Source organism: Andrena cerasifolii, chromosome 13 (genome assembly GCF_050908995.1).
Source record: "Andrena cerasifolii isolate SP2316 chromosome 13, iyAndCera1_principal, whole genome shotgun sequence".
Classification (NCBI taxonomy): Eukaryota; Metazoa; Arthropoda; class Insecta; order Hymenoptera; family Andrenidae; genus Andrena; species Andrena cerasifolii.
In genome coordinates this window covers 4,960,624-4,977,655 of record NC_135130.1, presented here as the reverse complement: position 1 = coordinate 4,977,655, position 17,032 = coordinate 4,960,624, and the positions used below count along the sequence as shown (strand labels likewise).

General features: G+C 49.1%; 1 protein-coding gene across 6 annotated transcripts in view; it reads right to left on the bottom strand.

Annotated features, from left to right (window-relative positions):
• Uif (sushi, von Willebrand factor type A, EGF and pentraxin domain-containing protein uif) overlaps nucleotides 1–17,032 on the bottom strand; it is a 38,420-nt gene that overhangs the window by 8,382 nt on the left and 13,006 nt on the right. For 3 of the 6 annotated variants that reach the window (XM_076825836.1, XM_076825839.1, XM_076825841.1), the window contains exons 1-20: nucleotides 15,702–15,782; nucleotides 15,100–15,175; nucleotides 12,393–12,426; nucleotides 8,815–8,896; nucleotides 8,186–8,352; nucleotides 7,296–7,436; nucleotides 6,986–7,215; nucleotides 6,524–6,877; nucleotides 5,978–6,352; nucleotides 5,738–5,906; nucleotides 5,139–5,501; nucleotides 4,878–5,060; nucleotides 4,621–4,797; nucleotides 4,353–4,555; nucleotides 3,648–4,271; nucleotides 3,454–3,577; nucleotides 1,619–3,394; nucleotides 1,273–1,490; nucleotides 939–1,191; nucleotides 10–851 (exon numbers count right to left, since the gene is read on the bottom strand). In XM_076825836.1, the coding sequence (XP_076681951.1) occupies nucleotides 10–851; nucleotides 939–1,191; nucleotides 1,273–1,490; nucleotides 1,619–3,394; nucleotides 3,454–3,577; nucleotides 3,648–4,271; nucleotides 4,353–4,555; nucleotides 4,621–4,797; nucleotides 4,878–5,060; nucleotides 5,139–5,501; nucleotides 5,738–5,906; nucleotides 5,978–6,352; nucleotides 6,524–6,877; nucleotides 6,986–7,215; nucleotides 7,296–7,436; nucleotides 8,186–8,352; nucleotides 8,815–8,896; nucleotides 12,393–12,426; nucleotides 15,100–15,175; nucleotides 15,702–15,712 (6,402 nt within the window). In that variant the 5' untranslated portion in view covers nucleotides 15,713–15,782. Of the gene's footprint in view, nucleotides 1–9; nucleotides 852–938; nucleotides 1,192–1,272; nucleotides 1,491–1,618; nucleotides 3,395–3,453; nucleotides 3,578–3,647; nucleotides 4,272–4,352; nucleotides 4,556–4,620; nucleotides 4,798–4,877; nucleotides 5,061–5,138; nucleotides 5,502–5,737; nucleotides 5,907–5,977; nucleotides 6,353–6,523; nucleotides 6,878–6,985; nucleotides 7,216–7,295; nucleotides 7,437–8,185; nucleotides 8,353–8,814; nucleotides 8,897–12,392; nucleotides 12,427–15,099; nucleotides 15,176–15,701; nucleotides 15,784–17,032 lie in introns of those variants that run through there. The other 3 variants (XM_076825837.1, XM_076825838.1, XM_076825835.1) reach the window with 2 other exon arrangements.

Genomic DNA, 17,032 nt, shown 5'->3' with positions numbered 1-17,032 from the left:
TATACTCACCGTGATGTCACAGTCCACCCCAGTGTAGCCAGACCTGCACAGGCACGTGTGGTTGCTGAAGCCAGGCTCGTCCTTGCACATTGCCCTCTCAGGACACGTGTCGTTCATGCAGTCCGACTTCTCCTCCTGACAATTCACGCCGGAATACCCGTTGGCGCACTGACACCTGTAACCTTGCGGCAGGTCTATGCAGGTGGCCCCATTGTAACACGGCTGGGACGCGCACTCGTCGATGTCGATCTCACAACGTCTACCTGAGAACCCAGCCGGGCAGAGGCACTGGACGCCGTGTCCCATGGGCACACACAGGCCGCCATGTTGGCAGACACTGTCCGTGCACTGTACTGGCTTGCATTCCTCTCGCCCAATCGCGCCTGGCCCGTCCGTGTGCATTGCCGTTGGGCACTCGACACAGGTGGTCGCACCGTGTTGCGGCTGATAAAAGTCCTTTGGACATTGGGCACACGGGGCGAGTCCTGTGTCTGAGTACATGCCAGGAGAACACTTCGTCCTGCACCGATCGCGACCTGGCGCAGCAGGCTGATAGGTGAAGGTCCCAGCCGGACAAGTCTGACAGTCCTTATAGCCACCAACAGGCGGTTCCCCTGTGTAGCTGTTCCTAGGACACTCCAGACACGGTACCAGGCCAGTGGGCGAGTACGTGCCATATCCACAGACTGGTATGCAGTCGTCTATGCTCTTGGAGCCCTCCTCCCGAGTGTACGTGCCGAATGGGCAACGCAGGCAGGAACCTTGACGGTCGCTGTTCTGATAGAAACCTTTGGGACAGGACGTGCACTGCTTCTGTTTCTCTCCTGCGAATGTGCCAGCTGGACAGTGCACTGAAATTCAAAAGTCTCTCGTTTAGTCCCGCGTTAGAAGCATCGAAGTGGGCGAACAATTTTTGAAGATAAATACGGTGTACTCACAGCAACGTGGAACGTCGTTCGTGTCCATGTTCAGAACTTCCCCGATGCTACACGTGAATCCTCGCGTGATGGACGATTTCAGGGCTCGAAGGGGTGGACATTGGTTACCAATGGCGGAAACGTTCAGCAGGGGCTCTATTACGGCGCTGGTCGATGGAACGGACAGATCGAATATCAGATTCAACGTAGAGCCGCAGAGATCGTATAACTGAGGCTGACGTATGGCTGGTACGATGACAAGAATGAAGTCCATCTGAAATCCATGAGTTCGTTGTTACTGTCACTGTGATTCTGGTGCGTGCATCTCCCATGGTGTACATTGAAGGATACGTACCTTCAGGACGTTCTCCTCGAGCATGTACGGCACTGATTTTACAAACGACACGTTCATGTTCACGTTCACAGCGGAGCAACGTTGAGTCAGAATACTGTCCAGGTTCATGTAGTACTGGGACATCAGGTCCTGGTACTGTGGGAGACAGGACCTCGATACGGCGCCATTGGCACGATACGTCACTGCTGCGACGACGTGATAGTTCGCCTGTTGTGTATCTGTGAAAGGTGTTCAATTTATGCTAATGAATAGACGACATATAAAAAGGGACATATGGTTGATCGAAACGATGTATCAGGACATATTGTAAGATTACGTGTTACAGTCGAAGTAACCGGATACTCACTCTCAGAGACGCAATCAGGGACGACAGACATAGGGGACCAGTGTTTGTTAATGTCACAAGTGAACGTCTTCACCGGTGCACCGTCGGTGAACCTGTAACCGTTCTTGCAAGTCGCTATGCACTGTTGCCCCTTGTCGCCAGGTACACACTTCAGTCCCCCGTTAGCCGGTGGCTTCAACTCCCAGTCGACGCAAGGCGTCGCTTGCACCGACACTTGGAAGTGGCACGATGCTCTGTTTCCGCTCGAGTCCGTTGCATAGACAGTGACATTTTCGAAACCACCAATGGGTATCAGGGCCCTGTCAGGCACGAACGTGATCTTCACTGGACCAGAGGCGTCTGTGGCGTTGATACGTCTTCTGGTTTCGTTGAAGTTGACGGAGTAGCTCTCTTGCTTGTCGATCAGCTCGATCACGTAGCTCTGGGGGCAGCTGAGCTTTGGTGGTGTCACGTCAGGCACAGTGATGTTGATCTCGCAAATGGCGACGTTCCCGTCGTAGTCAAACGCCACGTACTTCACTACTGTGTCCTCGAACACTTGCAATGGCGTCCTGAAACTGTGGGGCTTGACTTCGAGGCGAGCAATGCTGCCGCTGTTATCGATAGCCGTCGGTTCCGTGAAGTTCACTGGCAATAGGCCACCGTCCGCTCCCTTCTGTACCACTATTGGCTGCTGAGGGCAGTTCTGGAACACTGGGGGCTCATTGTCCACGCAGGGGGAGAAACCGTAATCGTAACCCAACAAAGGTTCGGTCACGGGTTCCTCGCAACCCATCAATTCGAACTTGAGACAGGCGTTGTCCATGTAGCTGACGATCCCCAGTATCACGAATCTCGCTTGAACGTACTTGGGCAGGGTGATCATCGCCAGTTCGCCGTAGTTCCCAGGGTCCCGCATGGTCAGATTAAAGTTCGGGAAGTAGACCACGTAATTTTCGATCTCAGCCTGCTTGTAGAAGAATCTGATCTCCGTGGGTCTTCCAACGATGTCGTTCGTCACTACACCCTTCACCAGGATTGCCTTTACTCTGTACACAAGGCCCAGGTCTACGCTGACGTAGGTGAACGCTTCCTGCTTACCACACCAGCCAGTCACCGAGTTCAGGCGAACATTCTTCGCTTCGTAGTTGGGCCTCTCGGAGGTGGCGTTGATCGCTGAATCTGGTATTCGACCAGACGCCAGTCCTAGAGGCTTCACGACTTTGCATTCCGGCTCTCGAACGCAGACGATGGGCCGAGGGTTGATGAGTATGTACCCTGGCCTGTTGCAGCCAAACTGCACTTCGGAACCCTGCTCGTAGCTTCTAGCTACCTGGTAACCATCACTGGGCCTGCCAGGGTCCTCGCAAACGGGTCCCTCGCATCGTAGATTCCCAAAGTCCCATATTCCATTTGCCTGGCATCTGACGACGTTGTCGTGTCGATTCGTCTGGCCAGCCAGCTTGAATGTGTCTTGGCAGCCGAAGAAGAAGGATGACTGGTATTTCGTGTCCAAATAATGACCGTACTCAGCCCCAGGGGTAGGCAGAGGTTTTCCACAGTCGGCTCGTGGACAGGCTGGCTGTGCACCAGATAGCCAGTAGTCTGGTAGACCTGGTTTCGGATCGTAAACACACTGACGGAAGTCAGAGGTAGCTGTATTCCGCAGATATCTGCCATTGCTGCCGCACTTCAGCGTGACGTTCTGTTTGAAGGGCACTAGGACACTCGCTTCGTCGCTTCGGATCACTGAAAGTCCCTCGTTCTTGTCATCCGGCAGGGATACGCACTTTGCGTCTGGAAAGATATTTTCATCATTAGTCATTGAATATTGGCATTGGCTATTGATCACTCACATTGACACTCCGGCGTGGTTCCGTTCCAAGCCCCGCTGGACGTGCAGATGACGGCTGACGAGCCGGACAATACGTAGCCGAAGTTACATTGGAACCTAACTAGATCTCCGAAGTGATGCTGTTGCTATAAACAGAAGCAGAGTAACAATCATGGTGCCACTTAGCGTTAACTCAGATAGACGCTGAATTCTCACCTTGGTCGACAAGATTTTGCCATTCTCTGGCGCAGATATAGAGGGACACATGACTGGTACGCAGGTCTTGTTCTTCTGATACAGATCCCCGTCCCTTTCACCAGTTTCATACTTCTCGATGTGGAAGCCCGCCGTACCGTTGGCCCGGTATAGCTCATAGCCTGTGTTGCACATGCAAGCGTAGCTGCCAGGGTTGTTGATACACTTCTGGTGACAGGCGCCGTTGTTAGTCGCGCACTCGTTGATGTCCGTGCATTCCAACCGCGTGCAACCCATTATCTCCAGCTTCAGGCATGGTGCGCCTACGTAACCCTGTATCCTAAACCTCACGTAACGCGACTCGATAGGGAATGGCAGGTTCAGGACGGAAAGGGTAGCCTCCATGATTCTGAACTCAACCGATGTACCGTCAGGATTCGTGTACTCCTTGAATGTATCTGTCAGGTTGTCTGTATATTGGATTCGGACCGCTGACGTGTAGGCTAAGTTGCCATCTGCTCTTGAAACCACCTGGGTTCTGAAGCCACGTATGATCGTTGGTGCCTTCATATCAATCATCACCCAGTTCGCCCCAGGTTCAATACTATTGCCGCACCAACCATCGCCGTTGTTCATACGAACACCCTTAAAATGTAACGATGCAACTGTTTACGCAAAATTCAAAAAGAGTTGTCTGTTGTCGTAACGGTTGCAATTGACACTTACATTCTTGGTATACCCATTCTCAGAACTGGACACAGTGATCGATTCGTCAGGGATACCGCCATTGATAAGCCCTAGATCGCCAATGGGCCTGCACTCCATAGTTGGCGTGAATCCAGGTTTGCACTTGCAAGTGAATGCACCGGGGTTGTTGATGCACTCGGTGGAAGCCAGGTCGCATTGACTCGATGCACATTCGTTTATGTCTGAAATATTGAATCCCCGCGTAAACAAGCTGCGAATTCTAGCCTGCAAGCTCCACCTAACTCACCTTCGCATGTTGGGACGTTGTCGAATTGCTGATTGGTCCCACACTGTATGATGTTGGACCCAGAGAGCTTGTAGCCTCTGTTGCATTGAACTCTGGCCTCGTCTCCGTAAAGGTACTCCCTGGCTGAGTCGACGACAAATCCGTTCTTGATCGTGGGCAGCAATGGACATTTCGCTCCTACGCACACAGGTTTAATACGGGGTACAGGTTCTGCGGGCTATTGCAAACCTATAATTACGATGCAGCTAGGTACTCACGCGAACATGTCGGCACTTCGTCGGACCAGGTTCCGTTGCTCATACAGAGAATCACGGGATGCCCAGTTCTAACGTATCCTGGCTCGCATTCAAACCTAACGATCGTACCGTAACTGCGACCACCACCGTTTAGAATAGTTATGTTCGAGTGTGGGGCCTCGGGCAGAGGGGAACACTGAGATGCTGCAAAAGAGTGATGCATAATGTTAGTTTGCGATTAGATTGGTCTATGATGAAACCGAGATAGCGTCAGTAATTCACCCAAACAAGAGGGTTTCTTCTCCCATCTGCCATCAGCCATGCACGAGATCTTCTCTGTGGGTCGACCAGACGGGAACGCGAATCCAGCGTAACACTGATAAGTGGCGAGGCCACGGTAGGTCACGTTCGAAGATCCAATGGAGAATCCGTTGTCTATCTGGGGTACAGGGCCGCAGTAGACTTCTTGGCAGTTGGGGATGTACGTAACCGACCAGTTTCCACTTGGTAGGCACTCGGTGGTGATCTTCGGCTTACCAGTCGCGAATTCTTGACCCAGAGGACAGGAGAAAGTGACTGCTGTGCCGAAGGCAGTATCCCTGCTGGAGGCCAGCGCGCCTTCACCAGACTGTAGCTGTGGGCAGTCTGTGGACGCGGAAAAGTTTCAATAATCTCAGCAATCCTGGACACTCTGTAAGTACAGATTTGTCTCGAAAGGTGATGGTTCTGGATCAAACGTCACATTCTTTCAAGACAGGAAGGTTTGCCTTATCACGTAGAATGAAAGAGAGGGACTGAGTGTCACGCTTGCTCATTCGCTACGGCAACAACAGAATAAGTGGAGGAGATAGCGATCACCTAATTTCGAGACACTACTGTACCTGCTGAGAACTCGGCCTGCCATCCAGAACTGCTATGCAACGCGTCAGAGATGAATCGAACAAGCATCTCGCCACTCTCCGCGGTGAGTGTGATCTTTGGCCGAGTGTTGGACGTGAATCCACTGGCGGGGTGTAAACGGAGCCCGTTAGTGTTTGGGCCATCGTATATCTGTGGAACATGACCACGAATTAGGATCCAAAGGTTCCTGGGTAGAGAATCTCGTGTTGGAAAGATGTTACCTGAACGAAGTCGGTCTTGTGGACGTTGAAGCTGACGAATTTCAGAGACAAAGGACCTCCCTGTGGATTCTTCACCCTGTACAAGCACTCCTGATTATTGGGATAGTCGTTCAGACCGAATGATGGCGACTGCACAGTGCCATTCCTTGCAACGATGGTCGCCTTACACCCCTGCGTGTAGCGAATACTGAAACCGCGCCTAGAGTCGCCGAGGCTGGTCTTGAAATACAGATACAAGCTGTTCCCCGTGGACATTATCACCGTTGGGTTGTCTTCCGACTTCCCTGTCAGTCGGGCAATCGGGTTGCTCATCGGTGTGTCACCATCCCTCACGAGAATGTAGTCGCGATTCATCTCGAGATCCAAGTCCTCCACCTGCAAACGTCACTTTGCGTACAACCATCCAACTAGTTTCTCCTCCCATTAACGCGTTCATAGGGATAACCAGTGACCCTCGAACTTTTAATTTTCACGTGAACACTTAGATCTACAGATTTCTAAATAATATTATTGCCAGCAGGCATCTATTGAGACCTAGTTACACACCTCCAGGGACATAATACGACCCGGTTGGGCCTGTAGGATGTAGAGACACTCCAAGCCTCCAGGATAGTTCTGAGGGTAGCCTGGCGAGGTAAGCACCTGTCCCTGGGGCGTGGCTCGCAGCACACCGCCGCAGGTTTGGGGCTCAGTTTTCCAAGACGCCCGGAAACCTTTCCTCTCCACCGACGAGTCCGTGCTGAACTTAATGATCATGAAGTTCGAGGCTGATACGAACAGCTTGTTGCTCAGTTCCTGCTTGCCAGACAGAGTCGCGAGGTTCACGGACTTCTCCTCCGTCCTGCCGCCGACCAGGATCTGCACTATGTCGAAGCTCTTCTCCGTCTCGAACTCTTGGAACTGGACACGAAAAACGTTAACACGAATCGCTCCATTCGGATACACGCATCTGTATTACATTCTCGTAGGATGAAAGCAGGGAACACGTTCAGAAAGCACGTTCTATACCTGTAGCAGGATGTTGTGGCCTTGCGGGCCCTCCAGCGTCCACTTACAGTTGCTGAGGGGTGCATACTTGTGGGGATAATTAGGACTCTCAACGACGTCCCCGCTGCTGGCCATGTAGTACTGGCAGTTCACCGGGCATTCTATCTCGTCCGAAAAATCGCCACAGTCATCTTGCTTGTCGCACTTGAACGCCGCGTTCACGCATTTGCCGTTGGAACAATGAAATGAGCCTTGAACAGAATGGCGATGTGAGGGATGCGGTAACGTGGGAACTATTCGTCAGATTTCTGTTAGACGCGAGATGATTTACCAGCTGGACAGGCGTTGGCGCGACACATGAAAGGGAGCAGGGACTCGCACGTGGTCAGCTCCCACGTTTGTCGGTCATCCGTCAGAGCGACGTCCACGCATTCACCTGATTGAGGATTCGGCTGCCTCGACGCCCAGAAACCTGAATACCAAAACGGTTAGACGCCCATCGTTTCCTGTTTCTCACATGAGGCTTTAGTCAATCACCATTTCAGTGGGAAGGAGAAATGTTTGATCTTTCAAGCTGAATTAAGAAAGTTCAAAGTCTCCCTTGGAAAATTCTTATTCTTCTATCCTTCTGCCTACTGATTTTATCTACGATGTTCGCAGTTCAAAAGTGGTGTTCATAAATATCGCAATAAGGGCTCCAGGCGTGATCTGGCTCTAAGTTTCAAAATCCCTCTCATTTGGAAATGAGCTTCCGGTATCGAACAACATGAGGAATGTTTTTGATTTAAATGGGAAAGTTCTACTGCGGCAAGTATTTTAGAGATTCCTATTAGCTCCAATTTTCATGAGGGAGCTGAAGTGACGGAAATGTTATGCAAACATGCATACAATGGGCCAGACGGGCAAATTGCAGCTTGCGCGGCGACAGACGTAAGCCACCTCTCTGGGCATTGTTATGGGAAAAGTGTGCCTTCGTGCTGTGCACATTGTGCAGTTCCGCGTTTCCGTGACCTCGTTGGAAACCGGCCGGTGCACACACGTGCGCAAACGAGTCCGACCCGTAGAAAAACGTGTCCAACAGTCTGCGATCTTAAAAGTGTCGATTTGCGGATGAGTCTCGGGGGCCCCGCGGCGCCAAGTCGACGATCGAAATTCCATCGAAATGGGATTCACCAGTGGAACCTCTGGCCAGCAGGTGGAACGAAACATGATTCTACAAACCAGCGTATTGGGAGACGAGCATTCCTGCAGCCGATTCGAGCGTGTTGGTCCGTAAATCGTCGAGGGAGGCCAGGCCCAGCCAGTAACGATCCAAATGCCTGCCGATCATGCTGGCCGACATGTTGTTCTCGCTGTATGACTCCACCACCATCAGCTCGCTGCCGTACCTGCAAATCCCATGTTGTTTCGTCCATATTTCTTTCGTTTTAGCACGTAATAACGCGGCTACAATGTTGGACCGTGTTTACGCGGCGCAACCGCTCAAAAAAAGTCGAAGATCATTAACGCGAGTGGTTTTACTGCTCAGTATCCAATGCATGATAAGATTGAAGGTGTTGTCCGCCGGTAATAGATAGAGGATAAGTGGAAGGACGTTTTGGGAGGGAAAAGGTCCTGCTGTTTGAGGGTATCTGCAATTGATGAACCCTCGAATTTGTAGATTGTTATTTGTATAGCGCCATCTATGCTGGGAATTGCCAGGCGACCACCTCTAAAATTGAAACTCTCTTTGAACATATCGGCTAATATGCACCGTCCATCTTGAGTTATTTTGAGCGGTAAGCAAAGGTGGATAATAGTTTACGGAAGTATAGTACGCAAAAAGGGGTTCTAGCGATTGATCCACTTACCTTCTGCATAGTTCCGCCGCCTTTTCCCAGGAATGCCTGATGTTGAAGAACTTGTAGCAATGTATGCCCCTCAGTTCCCATCCTGCGCAAGAAAGAGCCACGCCGTCGTTTTTATTACGTGTCGATTACATGTACGCTTAATTTGGTAACAGTTGGTAGCCTAGAAATCTACTGACGGAATAGGAATTCAAATAAACCCTGTTGGAAAGACGCGGCAATGGTCGCTCGAAGTATATCGTTTCTATTAAACAAAGGGGTTAATCCCGAAAAGGAAAGGTTTGCGTGGATTGGGTGGATCGGTTCCCGACTGATGAAGCCTTCAATGTGGCGTTCGTACCGGAAACTCGGTTTAGTGACCTGTACAGACAGTGACGGACGTTGACGACCTCGATCGTTTTTAGCGCAACTCGCGGAGTCAAAGGTAGGTCGGTGGGTAAACGGGTGACATTGTAAAAGAGAATCGGCGACGAGTGAAACGTCCTCGCGTGCTGTTGACCGTTGGAATTGAGAAGTTGAGGGAACAGCCTGGCGCATTCCTCGGTTCGTCGTCGGGTAAACAGAATTTTGCATTCCTCACAGGGAAGCTCGTTCTGCCGGGCGACCATCTGTTGACACTGGTGGCCATTTGCAATTCAAGCGCCCGTCCTCTGACCAAGAATTTGGCAATTCCTTCGGGGTACTTGAGAAACCGTGTTCCTCTGAGGGAATGGCAAAGTGATGGTTGCATCGATCTCTGATGGACACGTTGCGCATGGACGTCTGGGAGACTGGCAACTCGGTGTGGGCTACCGAGAAATCGATTGGTGCCACGCGAGATCGCCTCAATGACTACCCTACTTGTGTTCACCATTTCTTGGGAAAATAACGAAGTTTCGTCCTACTTGTGTTCGTCGTTTCTTGGGGCAGCGGATGCATTGTTTTCTTGAAATAAAATGTGCCGAGAATTATTGTATTTTTTGGAATGGAATGTCTGAAAAATCTTCTGCGTCCGTGGAATGTAATAGCTTTGTCATTGATACGAGTATTTAAGCATTTGTATATGATTCAGACATTTCTGCGGGATGAAACTACCTCTTCGTGTTCCTCGATGATTCCTCGATGCAATTTGCGTTGGGGCTCGCTGAGAAAGACGCGATGACGGCCTTCCTTTCTTTTAAAAGGTCAAACGGCCATGTTCTTACCACGTATGCTGTTCCCCTCGTGTCTATTAGCATTTCTTGCTGGGGTTCCAGCATGCGTGGCATATTTTGCGGCGATATTAACACATGTGCGATGCCTTGATACGCCTCCTCATCGAAGCTTCCTATCATTCAACGCTTGCAAACTATTCTTAGAAGGCGGGAGAGCTAGCCTAACGTCCTTTTAGCCTTCTATTCCTTTCGTTCGTACAGTACTTCCACAATACATCATTGCAATGACTTTACACCACGATTAATCAACGAAAATCTTTCGATATTAACTTACTATACAATTAAAATGGTCAACATAACGTAAGAGTAGTTTGAGGATGATTTCAGACACCAACTTCATATCGAAACCTACGGTACTGGATATATTAATTCCATCACTCTCAGATTTACGCAGTAAGATTGATAAAATGATACGTATCCAACTTATTTTGGCCAATATAGTGAGTCACACATTTTCACAATAAATAATTTTTGCGATAATATTTTCCTAGTAATCAAAATAAAAGAGGTAACAAGTGATAACGTGTTTATTCGAGCGATGCAATAAATATTTCAGGTATCTACAGTATATCTCGCATTTTGTGGCGCCCGTTAACCATTTAACCTACGACTTTGAAACGCCCTGTACAATTGACCAATATGAGCCCCGTTTATTCCCCATCGCTCAAGTTACAATTCCATCCGCGTTACTCGCGGTGCCACTAATATTCGTCGATAGTTCCATCCACCGATTACTGTACACCATGCTAAAGAACAAACATGGCGGGAGGACGCGCGGTTTACGTGCATAGACCGCCAAGGACGATCGGTCGCGAGCACGTTGCTAGATGCTCCACATTTTGGAATCCCGTTCGAGCGGTCGATATATGCGCGCTCGGTCGAGTTTCCTCGCGGAAGGTGGATAAACCGTGACGCGAATTCACGCGGTGGTATTTTTAGGATCGCGTACGACGACGCGCCAGAGGCTGGCCGATGGACGAGAGGAAGGAGAAGGATTCACGGTTTAGGAATGCCGTCTCGTTTCCTCGCCCCCTTGACTCCTCTGTGCCACCTGTGCGTGATCCCCACCACGCCGGTGCGTCGTCATTGTGTGCAGAAGGTCGAGGATTTTGGGCCAGGTGCCGGGCTGGGGCCGTGCGAAGGCACGGGTGGGAGGTACACCGAATTTCGAAGAGTCCTGGCGACTTCAGGACTGGGGTCAAAAGAAATGTGGCTTGAGGCTGGTCGAGTACTCGAGGAGGGAGATCTCATTTGCCACGTGTTGGTGAAAATAGACGAGCTACTGGAGAGATTCGGTCGGCTGCGGCGGGTCTACTGTACTTGTTCGGGGAAATGGAGTAGCTTCCAAGTTGGGGGCTTAATGTCTTGGATGGGAGAGTCCGCGAATTGGATTAACGGAGTTACAGTGCCGTTCCTAGGGTTTATGTCTTTGCTTCGGGCAGTATCTCCCTTGCCAGTTTCGAGGGTCGACAGCGGGAATCGAGCAGGTTTCATTTTTTCCTCGCCAGTTATTCAGACCTTCGTAGATTAAACGCCGAACTGAAGACCCCGCGCTCAAGGCCTCCGGCCAGAATAACAGATTCAAATAAAGTTGTTTTCGATGCCCGGCGGTATCGTCTCGATTCAACGCGAAATATTTTACAACGCACGCGACAGAACACGGTTAACGATCAAGGAGATCCGTACTGATACGTGCAGCCTACTTAATTGCACCGGCTGCAACGAGGAAAAGTGGAGCAACGTTACGAACGGCCGAACTCTTATTCTCATTGTCCGTCACGTGATTTATTCCCTGTACGCGTCTTCGATATCTTCGTTTACTTATTAAACTGTACCGGGTGATTTAGAACGAAACCGATGAGGGATGATTCTTCGTGAAAAAACAAGTCGAAAATGTGACATAAGGTTTTCCCGTCAGGGCGTTAGTTTTCGACAAACAGGAGTTTCAAAGTTTCAAGAGTAGTTGCTAGCGTGCTCCGCCTGGCGCATGCGCGGCAGTGGTTCTCGGCGCGCTGTCATGTGCACGCGCACTCTGCGGACATTCAAATTCAATTTTCTCGAAGATGAGACGACGTAGGAAATAAATGTATTCCACAATTTCGACTTATTTTTTAACAAGGAATTGCTTTTCGTTGGGCCTCTTGCAGGTATTTTGCCAGGCTTAAACACGATTGACGTTTAAAAATAGTGTCCAAGGAAAACTTGGTTCGCGGGAACGAATTTCCATATTGTGAAAGGGGCTGAAACCATTTCGAAGCACGACCACGGTCCATGCGTTTGCCGGTCTACCTGGCCCAGGTATAGGACCACAAGACACGTCCTTTTCAAGGTTCGGCCAGACAGTTACTTGCCCCGATGACTATAGAAAACTAGGGAAATGTTACTCACCGTTCGGACAGGTGAAGACATTGGTGGCAGGAACCTGCAACAAAGAAACGGATGCATTGGAAACGGTCCATGGAAGCTACTTTACAACAGTTCCTTTCAATAAACAGGCGGAGCAGGATGCGGTAGGCTTGAAGCTTTCGTTACAGTTGCGAGCTGTAAATTTCCACTCGCTGAGTTCCTCGAATCTTCCCTCAACTATCAGTGCCCGCATTCTTAAACAGCTAACCGCTTTTTCTCAAGATACTAGAGGCCCAAGAGTAGATCTCTGACAGAGACTGGAATAAGGATAGATGCTACTTTCACAACTGAAGCCAACGAAAACATAAGTAAACGCGTTGAAAAATCTTCAGAAGGAACTCAGACAGCACGTCGATGTTAGAGGGAGGGCCCTCTTGTGTTCTTCCCTCGTTAATCATTCAAAGATTAAGGACGAACCGAAAGAGGCTTAGAAAGGAGCTTAAACGAGAGTTGTTCCCCGTGGAATGGAGGCACAGTAATTGGCGCGCGGTTCCGTGGAATTTCAGCGACCTCGGGCCTTCCTGCAGCCACGACTCGCACCTCCTTCAAGAATGCAGTCACCGTTATGTCACTGATATTCCGTTGCGCGGCTGGATGGAAAGCAGTCGATGGTGCCCGTTAGGGCTTTCCATGCCCGCGTCTGGCGTTTTTCCACCCGAAGATCAGCGCGGAACCGAGATCCTCTTCACTTTCTCCCTTCCAGGAATAACAATGCGCGCGCCATTTTGTGTCGAACTACGCGGACCCGCGCCATTTCGCGCTTCGTGCTGCCAGGCCCTGTAGGAGCTACACTCTCGTCGCTTCGCAGAAAAAGGCCCACTTTCTTCCCCGTAATTTACCGCCGTCGTGCTCGACGACACTGTCGCACCTTTTGCGTAACCGCCGTCGTAATTCAAGCTGATTTCCCGCGATTAGGGGCTTGAATTCAGTGTCTGGTCCCACGTTCGCGAGCCCAGGGTTCGGACGTCTCGTCGGTTGGCTAATTGCGCTTGGTTAATTACGAGATCGGGCATGCGCGTCCTTATAGGGGCGTAATGGAGATTGCGCCTTTCTTCTCGCGGGAGAAATCTGTGCCACAAACGCTGCTTCAATCACGTTAAATGGTACTAATAAGGAGGAAAGAACGTGGTCAACCTTGCTGGGCTGCTCGACTTCGCGGGCAAGCGTTAGCCTCGATATTCTCGACAGTAATCGAATGATCGTCAGGTACACCGATGGTCGGAAGATAGTTGGACCTGGTATTTTTATAGGAATAGCCTCGCGTAAGTAATTTAATTAGGACGAATATTGACGCAGGAATTTATGGTTAAGAAAGTATAAAAAATAAAATCCAAGTGCCATTTATCTTAAAATTCTGGTTAAGGAGAGTTATATTCTAAGCCTTGCAAGTCTTTTCCCAACTCCTGACACTTCTTGCGCGCAAAGTGTTGCGACCGTGCTGCGCAGTAACATCGTCGGCGCGTCGAACAGGGCGCGCGCGTGTACCCGCGCTGAAATTCACTTTCACCTCGCCAACACACGTCCCTGTGCGACCTGGTGGGCAGTGGTGGCTCCTGCATGTAGCCAACATGCCAATTACTTCATAATTCGCGGCTCAATTTCCCAAGAACCCTAGGCAGGAGCACGGAGAACGCGAATTCCCGATTCTGGCCACCGTTCGCGAATGGCAACTGCGCTTGCGCGCCGCGTTTCCACGCGAATGAACGAGTTTAAGATTGCAAATTGCAACTGGGGAAAGAATATCCTTTCCGGTCAAAATTTCTTATAGCCCCCACATGATTCTTCACGAGTGTATTACATTTTCGTAACAGTTTCTATATTTGGGTTCTACTATATGATCCTTATCAACTTCAAAAGGTTCGTACCAGTGGCGTACCCAGAGGGGGGCTAAGGGGCCCTAGCACCCCCCCCCAAAGAAAAAGGGAAAAAGGGATTAATATAACCACGACTGAAGTAATTCAAGAGCTTTATAAAAGAAGAGAAAACTGGATTTTGTTATGTAAATAAATTTTTATAATCACTTAATGAATTTTATTGATTTGCAGTGAATATATTTTTACTCGTTCAACTCAGCTCTCCCCCAGTATCAAAGGGCTTTTGTTAATAAAATTATTATTATTATTATTATTATTATTATTATTATTATTATTATTATTATTATAAAAAAATTAAATCCTGAGTGAGCCCCTAGTTTCTCTTGAACAAATTTTGCATCTCAATAATCTCGTGTTAGGATCAAATTCGTAACTAATACCTTAGCTTATGATTTTGTTCACACGGGTATTCGGAATATTACGCACAGTGCAGGCGGACATCTCGAACATCCCTTTTATAAATACTTCCCTTGACGAGCTGCATATTAAATTTTCAAACGCGGCTGCTCGCTTCTGCGAAGCTTTTCATACCGAAGTATTTTAATCGGTATGCCAGCGAATGTCTCGACGGAGACCTTTCGAATTCTTCGCTGTGGCAGCTCGTGTAAGATCAGTTCGCTGGTATCGAGTATCCCAGCTATTCGTGGGGGATTTGTAAAAAGTCGGGAGGGAAAATCGCAATGGCTGTCGATAATATCGGGTCACAAAGTCAAAGCACCGTGAAACGATCGACCGCGAGGTGGAGTTCACAGATGAAAGAATGGCGTCAGCGATGCGATCGACAAGCCATGGCGGGATAATAATCGAACGCTCACCTGAGACTCCGTTAGCTGAAGATGGCACAAGAGGACGGCGACCCACGCGGCCGCCAATTCTCTTATCAGCATATTCCTGCAACAGAAAAAAAAAACGGTCTTCTTTAAACGGAGCGCTTAACATTACTACTCTACTTCATATTTTTAACAAACAAATGGAAGAGAAAAAAGTTAACGCAAACCTAACCCACATCTTGACACTACAGAAAAACACAATGAAAATGGAATTCAGAAGTTGAATGGAGTTAGATATTCCAAGATCCCTGATACCCTAAGATCTTCTATTCTTCTACTCTATCAAAATAAATACCTAGAGAAAACTGATACATCATGAAAGAAAAGTTCATAGTTAAAAAGTCGTTAGCCAGATGGGATCAGTTACCAAGAGCGGTTGCAGATTCATCAAGGAGCCCTGGAGTAATTGCGGAAAGTGAAATCGTCTCGTGCACCCGAAAGATCGTGAAGCAATCTTCGCGGTGCGGTGGTGAAACGAGGTGTAAAAGGGTTGAGGGAGTGGTGAAAAGCAGACGTGCGTACAATGGAATCGTTAATTGACATCTATGCGTAACGCTGGCGGTTCTCAACGATGCTTTTCGTAGTACCTGGAAAACATGCGGAAGATAAGGTCGTTCTACTCTCTGTATAGGATGTACACACCGGTTCCCATCAAATTCCTTACGGTTTCTGCGGCTGAATTGTGGCACGCCGGTTGCATACCTTGCCCCGTAACCGAGAACCGTGATAAATCTCTGCTGACGTATAGTTATTATTTAATGACGTTGCACTATGCCGTGCACCGTCGTCGATGGAAAGAGGTTAATCTGATCCGCCAGTCAGTAAAATGAAAATTTCTCCTGCGCTCGCAGAGAATGGAATACACCGGCTTATTTACAAGTACTGCACACGTGTCCCACCATTTTTTGCGCCTGTCACCTATCATTTTTTCAATTTCCCGTCGCTTAAACGTCTCTTTCTTTTAACTAACAAAACTGTTACGAGGATGCTTGTGAAGTTCGCGATACTGTTCACCTTTTTCCATTCAACCAGTGCTGTAGTCTTCGCGAAATCGTATTAGTTTGTCGATGGTAAATTGTAGTCTTTTATCCTCCCCAAGGCTGGATTAATCAGTAAGCAAAATGAGAATTTTGTTAGAAAGACTTTTTAGCCAAATTATCAGAAATACTTAAGAAATTACATTGCGTTGAATTGATCACCCTGTATAAGGGAGCCTCAAAATCTTTTAAGTGCTTAGGGCCTCCAAAGGTCTCAATCAGGCGTTGATCCTCCGTATAAACCTGATATGATTTCAATCAAGTGTCTCAAGAGATTCTTAAGCTCTCAGTCTTAAGTTTGGAATCACTTGCTTCGAATTATTCTGCTCCTTCATGTCTCACATCAAATCCAAAGTACCTTCCACTTGACCTTCCCCACTTAAAACACCCAGCCCAGGTGCTGCTTACTTAAAATTCTACGCACCTCCAACCCGAAGGCTTTGGTCTTCATGGTTCGAAATGCATGGAGAGTTGCATACCGGCGGCCACGCTGAGGAGAAGACGCGAGCGCCGCTGAATAGCCCTCGGGGAACCGTTATGCCCGTACGGTCGATTATCGAAGAGTCACGAGGTGAAGGTGGCGCGCACGGACACGTTTAACTCACATACCTAGTCCTGTTGGCCAGATTTCCGCGCCAGCGTAATCGTAATCGCGGCGTGGCCTAGGCGAGGCAAGCTTCCTGCCGATTCCGCGGCTAACGGGTCTGGCCGAGCGATAATCTCGAACTCGTCGAATCACCGCGCACCTGGGAGTGCGAAACGTGCTCCTTGCAATAAGAGGACACGAATCAACAGCTGAATCGGTGATTAGAGGATCGACCTAATTACACCGAAGCAACTGTGCCTCGCCTCTTGGTACCGTTAGCGTCAGCGAGGTGTCA